Source organism: Opisthocomus hoazin, chromosome 3 (genome assembly GCF_030867145.1).
Source record: "Opisthocomus hoazin isolate bOpiHoa1 chromosome 3, bOpiHoa1.hap1, whole genome shotgun sequence".
Taxonomy (NCBI): domain Eukaryota; kingdom Metazoa; phylum Chordata; class Aves; order Opisthocomiformes; family Opisthocomidae; genus Opisthocomus; species Opisthocomus hoazin.
The window spans coordinates 92,018,227-92,030,745 of NC_134416.1; the positions used below are offsets into that span (position 1 = coordinate 92,018,227).

The 12,519-nt window shown below is 45.0% G+C and overlaps 1 protein-coding gene across 2 annotated transcripts; it reads right to left on the reverse strand.

Annotated features, from left to right (window-relative positions):
* Window positions 1-720: 720 nt before the first annotated feature.
* Window positions 721-12,203, reverse strand: ALDH5A1 (aldehyde dehydrogenase 5 family member A1). Of its 2 annotated transcripts, none has more exons than XM_075417062.1 (10): window positions 11,892-12,203; window positions 11,624-11,707; window positions 9,634-9,804; window positions 9,222-9,338; window positions 8,641-8,784; window positions 7,632-7,775; window positions 6,048-6,206; window positions 4,537-4,706; window positions 3,703-3,761; window positions 721-3,524 (listed from the first exon to the last, which is right to left on the reverse strand). In XM_075417062.1, the coding sequence occupies exons 1-10, from the start codon at window positions 12,186-12,188 to the stop codon at window positions 3,319-3,321; spliced, it is 1,551 nt and encodes a 516-aa protein (XP_075273177.1). In that variant the 5' UTR covers window positions 12,189-12,203; the 3' UTR covers window positions 721-3,318. The 2 variants fall into 2 exon arrangements, with proteins under 2 accessions (XP_075273177.1, XP_075273178.1); XM_075417063.1 differs by having other exon boundaries at window positions 12,072-12,091.
* Between the last annotated feature and the right edge of the window lie 316 nt (window positions 12,204-12,519).

The following is a 12,519-nucleotide window of genomic DNA, read 5'->3' on the forward strand; positions in this document are numbered from 1 at the left end:
ACTTATTCTAGGCACCCAACTTAACTTGCCGGTTTAGCATACCAATGGACAAGCATTACCTAGAGTGACTGGCCAAGATAAGCATCTGCACTACTGTGGGAGATAACTTCTGCCTATTTAACCTAAAAATGTTAGTATCTAGTAGAACAGGTAAACATAGTTTCTCAATAGTTGATTACACAGACAGGACAGGCAGCTGGGGTCAGAGAACAGTTGTTCAGAGTGTAATGTGTAATAAAAAGGAAAACAGCCATGAAATTAGTCAGATTGGAAATTAGAAGACAGTTTCTGAGGCTTCAGAACTGTAGTAACTAAATGGAAATAAAGTTTCCAAAAATCTATTTTAGATCTTAATTTATTAAGTAGAAATTTATGCAATTAATCATATCCTAAAAGCAGGGAAAGGCACTCTGATCCACAAAGCCTGTTTTCTTGTGGTAAAATGTTTGATTCAGTGCAGGAGACTGGCATACAAAATGACTGATGGCATATTAATCTGTTAAAGTAATCTCATCTATTTGATTTAGATTCAAGGGACTGTAATTGGGGTAACCAAAATCTTACACCTCATGAACACATGGATGCAAAGAATTGTCTTTTTCCAGTGCTAAAGCTGGCGGAACAAGAAATTCTGTGCAAATCTGAGACTGAACTTACTGTGGCTGCTGTCAGTTTGCCAATTCAACACTGAATAAGGTAATAAGCCACAAAATCCAGTGCTTTCACAGAAGTTATTTATTCAATGAAAACATTTTTCCATCACAGTTTTAATAGCCAGAAAGTGCTAAACTATCACAGACGTAATCAACGTTACTGAGGGGTGAGAATTCAAGTATATCTTTTGTTGAAGAATCACAGGTTTTGCTATGAAGACAACTTCAAGATTATTCGTGCTGAAGTGATGTAGACCTTACTGACACAAGGATACTACGCTGGAAACCAACCACAATCCAATCTAGACAAAGGTTTTTTTTAAAGTTTATTACGTACCTTATCTTTTAATTATGGTTTGTGCTTGTTATCAGGCATAGTAAAAGGTATTATTTGCTAGAAGAGTAAACATTAATTTTAACAGTGCTATTCTCAGAAAAGATACCAAGATTTTAAATGCACCAATACATCAGATCAGTAACTTTGCAATGAATAGAGCAGCAGGTTCAAGAATTTATCCTCCAACTGCACTGTCCCAAGTACACTCACATTCAAGACTGCACTGTCATACAGCAGTAGATGAGATAAAATAGTATAAGGTCAAAATTAAAGTTAAGTTCGTGCAATTTCAGTGGCAGATGTTCTCCCTGTGTACAATACTTGTAAGCATGTCTGCATCGCTATATTGTGGTACCCAGACACCAAGTTATGACCTTCTACCTAGTTATTCTTTCTAGTAAGAAATAAACTCATATTGGCAGCCAAGGCTGGCAAACAGCTTCCTCTTCCATCCACAACACTCCATTCCCCAAATTCAGGCACCCTCTGTGCTCAATAGTCTAAGTTTAGAAGCAGGCTATAAGAAAGTTTCTTGCAACTAGTGTAGAAATAGGCCATCCTTTTTTTGTTCTTGATAGCAACCACATATGCTACAACTGGCAACAGTATTAAGTACACACTGTCTTAAATGTGCATTTCTGGTGTGTTGCAAATTAGTGGAAGGGCAGTAAGTGTTCTTTAACTGCCCTAGGGTTGGCACGATGTACACACACCCTACTGACAAATAATTTGCTGCAGACCCACTTGGTCTCATGTGTTACACAAATTAACCATAAAAAAATATTTAGAAATAATAAGTAGCAGTCAATGCTACCTTATGTGCGCTTTAAAAAATAGCTGTGAAACTCAGTTCCAGCTTGCTTCCCCCCTCCAGGTCTTACGTTACCTGGTACCTCTTTGTCCAATTGGATAAAATACCTTAAAAAATAACCCATTTCATAGGGTACATTCATTAGCCTGTAGGAAGAAGAGCTCTGTTGCCTTCTTTTACTTATTTTTAATAATTAATGGGTAAAGCTCCACCAAATAAAGTTAACCAATGCAGGAAACAAAATTTATTCCCATTAGCCTCTGCAGTGCTGATCTATTTGCCAAATTAACATTGCACATTTTTTAAGTGCTTCTTTTGCCTGCCATTAAAATAATGTTTAAACACTATTGTCTATTTTATATTAAGGAAGCTTTACATCATCTTTTGAAGATGACAGTTAAAATAGTGATGTGTAGAAGTCTCACTTCTAATCACTTCTATTTGAATCTTTATTAGGTAACAAGTTAGCTAAGTTCAAAGGTTTTTAAACCTTTTTAATGGACATTCACCTGTGTAACCACAAATCCAATTGAAGGCACAAAGCCCAGAGGAACAGAAGCATCTATCTGCTTATGTTCTTTGGAAGTGGTAATGTTCCTTTAGACACTGAGCAACATTTACATCAGTGACTGTACTTCTACCCAAGGAGTGTCACATTCTTTTCACAGAAGGGAGCTGATCTAATATTGTGTCACCAGTTGTGCTTCCTTACAATTCTGCAAGCTATTCCTGCAAGTAAGCATCCCATCTTCCTCCTGCTACTCACTAAGCCAGCATGTCCTTGTCCTGCATTCTCCTGTTCCCAGGACTGCTGGGGCTCACAAACATCGAACAAGGGCCATATTTGATCCCAAGCGTGCAAGCTGCTAGGCACAAATTACAGCTCTTTGCTCAGAAGCCCAAAGCTGAACAGGTGGCAGCTCCACAGCCAGCGCTGACACGCACTGAAAAAGCCGTCCGTTGGCCTGCACGGATGGTTAGCTGTAGCTAAAAGCAATTCCTCACCTTTCATAAGCATCAGATTCTCCCACAATTAAAAAAAGACACACCTGCTCCTAAAAGAAGGTCACATAACAACATAAGAAAATGTGAGTATTTACACAAAACTCTGAAGAGACACTGCCATCCCCTAAGCCTTCCACATCCCCACTGAAACTAGAGGCAGTAGAAAATAGCGGTCTAGTTTCCCCCTGCTATAAGTTATGATCTGTCTTCATTATGCACAAGTTCCCAAGTGCCCCCAGTTACACAGGGGTAATCCACGAGTAATGTGCATTCTTCCTACCCCGTACTAAAAAGGATGGACATCGTGATCACATTGCTGAAAAACTGAACATATAAATAAAAAAACACGTAAAAACCTACGACAGCACAGAATACTGTAAATACAGACAGAACAGGATTGCTCAGTTTTAAGGAAGGTAGAAGTTGCGTTCATATGTATTTCTGGTTCAGGATGGTTATGAAAACTACAGCACTCTTTTCCAAGCTGTTGGGACTGTGCTTTTTGAAGATTTTTATAAGCCTCCAAAGCAGACATATTTTATTTCTAAGTATTCATCGATGCCATATTTTGAACCTTCTCGCCCTAAGCCAGATTGTTTTACCCCACCAAAAGGACTCTCCACTGAGGAGATGATGCCTTCATTAACACCAACCATTCCAACTTCCAGCTGTTCTGCAACTCTCCAGATCTGAGCTGGATCTTGGGAGTAGAAATATCCTGCGGTGCAGACACAGAGATACAGCAATGACAATTAAAATCAGGAAGAACAATTGCAGAAGACTGTGAAAAAGATTCTTCTTGACATTATGTCTGCCATTGCATTAAAAACTGTCACCCCATTAACACTACAGCTCATAAAACCACAGAACTACATTTATCTCCCAGAGAGGCTTACCTGCTAAACCCACATTAGCTGCATTTGCTATAGCGATAGCTTCTGCTTCAGTCTCAAATCTGTCAACATAAAGAGCAAAAATACACATGAGGCCAGCAGTTCATCTACCGTCTTGCTGACTTACTTAATGACAAGAAGCAGCCTTCTCAAATAAAAAAGTCAAGATGCAATTTTTTTCCAAAAGTGTATTTTAAACGTCTAATTTAATTTTCACTTTGAAGCAATGGATGAATTTCTACCACTTCTCTTAAACTGCAGTTAGGTAGTTAAGATTGGTTTTTCCCCCTAGGTACTGGCAGCTAAAACATTTCCTTCACATGGGTTAGGCCACCAATTTCCCCAACTACACAAGCACTCTCAGCTATGTGAGAGAGGGAGAACCGTATGCTCTTCCATCACATCCAACTGCTCTGGGGGGAGGCAGGGAAGGTTTTAAAGAAGAATGAGAGCTCTTAAGTCATCCTTCATCAGAAAAAAAAACAACTTAGGACTAGCAAATCACATGACAAACTGCAAAGTCTTGCCTCCTACTTCATACCTCCAATCGTGAAGTTGATGAGGGCTTTTCTGCTATCTACCCTTGCTTAACTGCTGATGCAATTTAAAAGAAACTAATTTTCAAAAAGTTGCAGAGATGCTAAAATTGGGTCAAGAGAGAGAAACAAATGAACCACATATCCAAAGTAAGTTTTCACGTGTGTACCTCAGTCTTATTACGAGAGTTGTGTGACCATACAAAAATATTCTTTGGCATTCAAATCTTATGGATTCAAAATAATCTGTCACTTTTTTTTTTTAATTGCTATTTTCCATCTGGAAAACGAATAATCTTACTTGATAACTGGTGCTAAAGGGCCAAATGTCTCCTCTTGAGTGCAAAGCATTTTTGTTGTAACGTTACTGAGTAATGTTGGCTCAAAGAAATTCTTCCCCAAGCTGTGTCGTTTCCCTCCAGTCACAATAGATGCTCCTTGAGAAACTGCATCATTAATGTGTCTCTCCACCTGAGGCATGCAAAACAAAAATCTCAAAGTTAGCATTTAGGAATGAACAACAGTATACTTTCCACTGAGGAAATAATACTCTCCAGTATAAAACTGAAGATTTTGAAGAGAGGTTTATACTTTGCAGAATCCCATTTGCAATATTACTTAAAATTTCTCTGGAATTTTTATTTCTCTCAATCTGACTAAATTTCAGAGAGATAAATTATGAGTGTGGTCCCAGTTTCACAGATATTAAAGATTCAGTTTTTCTTTGAAATGAAAGGATTACATCTAACATGAGAAAAAGTCTTGGCAGGACTAGGAAGTACACCTGATATCCGTGATCAAGCACTATGAAAACAGAAGTACATGACAGGTCATTTAAAGAGAAACGAACAACTTTGAAGATGGTACTGGCAAGAACATTTTCTATCCCCCTACACCTGCAGTTCATCCAAAGACAAGAAATTAATGAGGAGACTAAAGTAGCAGTCTCCGCCTAGCATACCATCCTTAGAAATTACAGCAGGGCCAGTAAGTGACTATATACAGTGCTTGCTTATTTCTATATATAGAGGTACCTGTTACACACACACTACACTTTTATGATGCACAAAGGGAAGGCATGAAGAAATCAAAGTCCTGTATCCTTTGTCTCCCAAATAACTCTGATTATTTTCATATTCTATTGTTTTATAAACAGAAAGAATCTGGTAGCATTCAAGTATAATGGGATTCAAACCAAGCCTGCATATAACTAAGTTGTAATATCTTAAAAAGTATGAACCACGTAATTTAATAATCTTTAACTTAGGAAGGGGGAAATATTATAGAAAATGTGACTTATTGTGGTTAAAAAAAATTCCCTGGAGTCACCAGTCATCCAAAACAGAAGACCCAAACCATGCATGTAAGGCTTCAGGTGATTACAAGATCCAGAGCTCTGGTATTTTTAACCTCAATGTATTATACTGCTTAGCTTTTGCCAAACACAGGCACTGTTCTTCAAAATAACTTCGTTCACAGTGCTTCAGAATTGCAGGATAATCACACAACTCTCACAGTGTATCCAATTTCAGTAAACATTCTTGAGAACAGCTAGGAAGTAATCAGGAAGAATCAGTTTCTCCTAAAGGAGCAATATTTTTCCTTAATGGAAATAAGGGAACGATACATTAACTGGCCACATCTGTCCATCTACATATACATACATGGGCTTGGAGGACAGAGCACACTTCCAGCCACACTGCAAATACATACTAACAAAACAAGCGTGGAAAGTGAAATACAAATCTAAAGTTACTTTATGGATCTTAGAAAGGAAATTAAGACGTCAAAAATGAAATCTTTTATTTATACCTTCTCCACTGCTTTTTCGTTAATTAGTGGCCCTTGGTTAGTTTTTGCATCAAATCCACTTCCGACATGTAGTTCCCTCTCTATAGCTTCAGCAAACTTTTCCACAAATTTGTCATGGATTCCCTTTTGCACCAGGAAACGGTTTGTGCAAACACAGGTCTGAAAACAAACACAAAAAGGAAAAACAAACAGTAGTTTATATTATATTTACCAATTCTGGCCTTCATGCCACAGTATCAGGTTGCTACAGTGATCTGTCCTCTGCCTCTTCTCCATCATCCTAAGGTGTTACCTAGTTTTGCCACATCTTTCATCACCCCAGTCACTTTAGAAATACAACTTCAACAAGTACGTGTGTGACATACGCCACTCTGCTAAATTTAAGTTGCTTATGCTGGGAAAAGGTTTTGTGACTTCTGTGGACTCCGATACGTGGATCAACCGAAGTCCAGAAGCTGCAAGAACTACTTTCTAATTACAGGCTACAGAATGCTGGACTGAGCAGCAGAACTTCAAATCACACTTGGTGGTGTAGGGTCTTTTTTCCCAGCTCCTTCATTAATTGAGTTTGAATTTGCTTTCTTCCTGGAATTTGTTTCTAATTGTTTTCAGTGGCCTACTCATTTGTGCTACCCCTTTGACTGCATCCTATTTTGATTGCTACAGTCTCTGAAAAGTAGCAGCTACTTTATCCTTCTATGGGGGTGCCTTTTACGTTAGATCTTGTCCAACCTGTGTCTGATCAATCAGTGGTCCTTGTCTACATTCCAGTCTATTTTCTTCTTTTCTTCCCAAGACTAGTCTTATGTTTTCTTCTCATGTTACTCCAACAACGTTTTCCCAACCAAATGACCTCCCAATCCCACCAAAAACTTGCTGCTTCTCCAAAGCTGCAGTTCGTCAACTTCATGTTCCCATGCAGAGGTCATACTCATAAGGCTGGAAAAGTCTCCACACAGCCTTGCTCAGCTGACTGATCTGGAAAGTGATTTTTTGACTCTAAATATAATACATTTGAAGCAATGTATGCTTGAAGCCTATCAACTTTTTTTAAGCTACTCGTTGTGGAAAAATCTAGCCACGTGTGTCTTAATGGATTTCAATCCCCTGAACTCCTGCTGGGTGCTTTCAGAACACAGAAAAAACTTGAACACACAATCTTACAGATAGAAACATTTATCACAAGACTTGAAACCATTATTTTCAGAAATGGCTAGGCACACGTTATAAAGTAAAATCCTGAGAACTAAGGCAGGATGGTGTCTTTCCACAGCTTTAGTTCTGCAATGAATTTAATGCTAACAAAGCATAGGACAAAATGGCTTATCACTTCTCACGCTCCTGCCAGGGGTCCTAGTGAACATCTTCCTCCTCATTGATATTACTGACTGCCACGTATGATGTGAAAGTACATGGGATTTTACAGTGTTGTTATTCAGACTTGCCCAGAGATATGTGCGACTCCAGCATTTCTCTTCACAATGAAGTGTTCTATGCTTTCCTTTTAAAATAGCTTATTTACAGCTTAAACTGTATGTACAGCTCTTCACTTTCCAGAAACAAGGACAAAAAGGTTACTTTTACCTGCCCTGAGTTTCTATACTTAGAAGCAAGGGCTCCGGCAACAGCACGGTCCACATTGGCGCTGTTAAACACTATAAAAGGCGCATGTCCTCCCAGCTCCATGGAAACTCGCTTCACAGTGCCAGCTGCGTGTTTCAGCAATATCTGTAGGCAACAGAGGAGACACAGAAATCTGTACCCCTACCAGACGTGAGCTATGGAACCACAGATGGAAGGCAGTGAAAAACTAACTCTGGCAGGGAATTAATCTGCATCTTCTCTATTATGCTAGACCATCTGTTTTCTCCTATGACAAAAACAAGGACCAATTTCTTTTAAAATCTTTAGAGATGAAATTCTGGCTAAGGAATAATGGACTTTCATCAACTTCCGTTCAGGTCAGGCTTCTGTACACTAACACTGTCACTCTTGTTTGCTTGTTCTTTTCTTTTTTGCTAATAAAAATCTTGACTACTCTTACAAAATTTATCCAAGATCTGACAGAATTTGGGATTAAGATTTCCCTTGGTATCGGACTTTGTTCACTCTGCATATGACCATCCCGTACAATTCTACCATCGTCCAGCCACACTCTGCAGTTTAACTGATTGCATTAGAGATGGTGTCGAGTAAGATGATTGCTTATTGACTAAGGCTGACAGGAGAGATGCAAGGGCCTCACTTCTCCAACACTTTCTCTCAGCTGCAGAAGCCGTTCCTGAATGGTACCTCTGAAACTCAATTTCAGTGTTATTAGTATGTTGTCATCCTATGATACGAAGCAAGAGCATCTTTGCACAGAGCTGTTCACATTACAATTTAATAAAGGGCAATTATCACAGGCATCCTTCTGTGAAGTACTGCTACTAAAGGAAACAGGCAGTGTCTCAAGAAGCACACAATTCTTTGGACAATCTGTGTACAGCAGCCAGAAAAGAAGGCGGCTCTGTATAAAGGCACACACTTTCCCCCTACCTTTCCAGTACAACCACAGTAATAACCTTCAGGGGGATTCTGTGCACTTACGCACCTTTCCTGTTGCTGTGGAGCCAGTAAAAGAGATTTTGGCTACTAACGGATCAGTGCACAGAACTTCCCCTACAGCTGGTGTCTGCTCCCTGGAACAAGGAACAACATTGTACACTCCTGCTGGAATTCCAGCCTGGTTTGCAAGCTGCAACAAAAGAAACACAGAATTGGCATTATCAGTACATTTTGTAGGAGAAATAGTCACTTAATGTTTGTTTATTGTTTTGAAGAAACCAGTCTGTACGTCAATGGAAGCCAAAAGCGCACAGCACAACTAGTGACAGATGCTACGGTGCCAAGAGAGCAGCTTCGCTCCGTTTTAAGCTGGCTGTCATTCAAAGTAACGCAAGGAAAGATAAAAAGGTGTTTCATGTAGCTAAATGGCCACGTCCTCTTTGAGGCTCTAGAGCAGATTAGAGGCAACTGTCACAGATTCTTACTAAATGAAAACCTCTGGATCAAGTCAGCCAGTCTGTCCGTTCTTCACGCATGATGCTGGCCAGCATTACATTCAAAGCCCACCTGACTCCCCATTTGCAGCTTCAGTCCATGGCTAATGTAAAGCTTGGCATAAAAGCTCACCTCCCCAAGAGCTAATGCTGATAAAGGGGTGTCCTCTGCAGGTTTCACTACCACCGTACAGCCAGCTGCCAGAGCTGCACCAACCTTCCGGGTAATCATAGCACTGGGGAAGTTCCACTACGACAAGAGAAAAAAGCACAATCAAACTTGTGAAAGTTTTGCCTCCTGTTTCTGCGGAAACAGCTGACATTTTCTGTAATTATGTGGTAACCTGAACAGACCTGCGCGATGTGCTTTGTCCAAAGTGAACATTACCAAGAAGCACTGCCAATCCAGGAAGAAGCGACTACAAGGTGGAAATGAAACTTTACAGGGGCATTTACCAGGGCTGCAGGAGCTGTGAAGCCACAGCCCCATGCTGTGGGCTGAGACGAAAACCTTCACACAATCTGAAAAATTCAGCTCTGCTTACTGGGGTTATAATGGCCGCCACTCCTACTGGCTGCTTCAGCACCAGGATTCTTCTGTCTTTCGCAGACGCTGGAATGACATCACCATAAACCCGGCGGGCTTCTTCCGCAAACCACTCCAGAAACGACGCAGAATACAGGATTTCACCCTGGGCTTCTTTCAGAGGCTTCCCCTTTGATGAAATCAGATAGGAGATACACTGTAAGCAGCAGACGGAAGCAATAAACACAAATTCAAGTAAATTCGGGAGTTTCTGTCCTTTTCAGAGTACTTTACAATTCCCTGTCACATGCACTGTGATCTCCGAAAAGACATTACATGGTCGCAGCAGCAACAGTTGTGCAGCTTCAATATACGGTCATCGACGTAGTCAACATTTTGTGTGTTGTGCCTGGATCCACACCTGCCCAAGGCAAGGAGCTGGAGTAGCAAACGTAGCACGTGTTTATTTACAAACTCTGCAGTTAGTTGCTATTGCCACTCTGAAGAAGACGCAGATTATGGCAAAACAGTTACAAGTTTGTGCCAGGGACACCCGTTTTGGGGAGAATTACTTCTGACTGCTCCCAGGCCTGATCCCACGCACTGAATGACCGTTGGCAGCTGGGACGCCTCAGAGCAGCTGCTGGAGTATCTCCCAGCACGGGTTTTGGTTTTACCCAGCAGGACACCGGTCTGTGAGCTACCCCGCTGCTCTGCGATGCAAACCAAAGCCCATGGAGCAAATCCCACGGGGAGGCTCGCTTTAACAGCACTGCAGTTTTCCCCCAAGTCAATGACACTGACAAAGCACAGACGCTTCTGCCATGAAGATGGTGTTTAGGCTGATGTTTGCTTTTGCACACCCCAAAGCAGAGCGTGGGCCTGGTTTCCACCGGGTTGTTAGGTGCTACCGTCATCAAAATAAGGCATTGCACCATGCACCAGTACAGGCTCGAGGAAGACCTGATGGAGAGCAGCTCTGCAGAGAGGGACCTGGGTGTGCTGGTGGACGACAGGTTGACCATGAGCCAGCAGTGTGCCCTGGCTGCCAAGAAGGCCAATGGTTTCCTGGGGTGCATTAAGAGGAGTGTGGCCAGTAGGTTGAGGAAGGTTCTCCTCCCCCTCTACTGTGCCCTGGTGAGGCCCCATCTGGAGTACTCTGTCCAGTTCTGGGCTCCCAGCTTCAAGAAAGATGAGGAGCTACTGCAGAGTGTCCAGCAGAGGGCTACGAGGATGATGAGGGGACTGAAGCATCTCTCCTACGAGGAGAGGCTGAGGGAGCTGGGCTTGTTTAGCCTGAAGAAGAGAAGGCTGAGAGGGGATGTTATAAATGCCTATAAATACCTTAAGGGTGGGTGTCAGGAGGATGCGGCCAAACTCTTTTCAGTCGTACCCAGCGACAGGACAAGGGGCAATGGGCACAAAGTGAAGCAGAGGAAGTTCTGTCTGAACATGAGGAAGAACTTCTTCCCTCTGAGGGTGACGGAGCCCTGGCACAGGCTGCCCAGGGAGGCTGTGGAGTCTCCTTCTCTGGAGATATTCAAGACCCGCCTGGACAAGGTCCTGTGCAGCCTGCTCTGGGTGACCCTGCTTCGGCAGGGGGGTTGGACTAGATGACCCACAGAGGTCCCTTCCAACCCCGAACACTCTGTGATTCTGTGATCACATGTACGTCAGAGAGAGAAACATTTGGCAGGTTACCCACTGACCCCACAGCGCATCGCGAATGCACCACGCGCCCACTCGCCTCAACTTCTTCGAGCGATCACCAAAGGCACGGCGGCTAACTGGTGAAACGCACGCGGGGCGTTCTGGCGGCCCTCACAGAACCATGGAGTCATCAAGGCTGGAAAAGACCTCTCAGCTAACTGAGTCCGTCAACCCACCGCCACAGTGTCCGAACGCTCCCGGGGACGGTGACCCCACCACCTCCCCGGGCAGCCCCAGTGCCCGACCACTCGTCCAGCAAAGCCACTTGTCCCAGTGCCGGGCCCCGCTGCCGCACTCACGTTCTCGGCCGTGATGATCCCCGCCAGCGCGTCCCTGTTCTCCACCATCAGCTCGTACCACCTGCGGAGCCGCATGCTCCTCTCCTGCGAAAAGAGAAGGCCGCCGTGGCCGCCAGCCGCCGGGAGAGCTGCTCCGGGGGGGAAGCGAAGCCCCGCAACGCCCCCGGGGCGGCCCCCGCCCCCTCCCGCCCCGGCGCCGGTAGGAGCCGAGCCGCGCCCGGAGGTCCCCTCACCGCCCCGTCGGGCGCCATCTTCCCCGGCCGTTCACCTTGGCAGGGAGGCGGCCCCAGGCGGCACCGGCCTCGTAGGCGGCCCGCACGGCCGCCCGCGCCTCGCCCGGCCCGCAGTCGGCCACCCGGCCCAGCTCCTCGCCAGTGGCCGGGTCCCGCACAGGGAAAGCGGCGGGCGTCTCCACCCAGCGCCCGCCCACCAGGCCGCCCCGGCGCACCAGGCCGGCGGGCAATGCCCAGCTGCCGCGCCGCAGCGCCGCCGGGCCCGGGGGCGGCGGGGGCAGGAGGAGGCGGCGGCGGACGGCGGCGGCCCGCGGCGGCAGGAGGCTCGCCATAGCCGCGCACCGGCGACAGGCGGCGGGGCCCCGGCCGAGCCCGCCCGCTCCGGAGGAGGAGCTGCGGAGGGGCCGGGCCCGTGCGGAGTCGCCTGGTCTACCCTGGCAGGGGCGGGAGGGTTTTGCTTCCCGCAGCTGTCGTTTCCCCAGTGCCATCGAGAGCCCCTCCGCGGGGGGGGAGCTTCTGCTTCGCGGCTCGACGCCGGGCGCAGCGGCCGCGGGAGGCTGCGGCCGCGCTGGGCCGGTGGCCCTCGCCTCTCGCACGGCGGCCGCGGCCGGCCTCGGGCAGGAGGGCCGAGCGAAACCCCCGCCCGCTGCCGCCGTCTCGCCG

What these genes read in the sequence shown, in the direction of transcription:
- ALDH5A1 (XM_075417062.1), bottom strand. Translation starts at nt 12,188, where the DNA reads ATGGCGAGCCTCCTGCCGCCGCGGGCCGCCGCCGTCCGCCGCCGCCTC. An exon ending in GGATCATCACGGCCGAGAAC is followed by an intron (nt 9,805 to 11,623) that starts GTGAGTGCGGCA and finishes ATTTCATCAAAG; the next exon opens with GGGAAGCCTCTGAAAGAAGC. An exon ending in GCTCCACAGCAACAGGAAAG is followed by an intron (nt 7,776 to 8,640) that starts GTGCGTAAGTGC and finishes TGTTGCCTACAG; the next exon opens with ATATTGCTGAAACACGCAGC.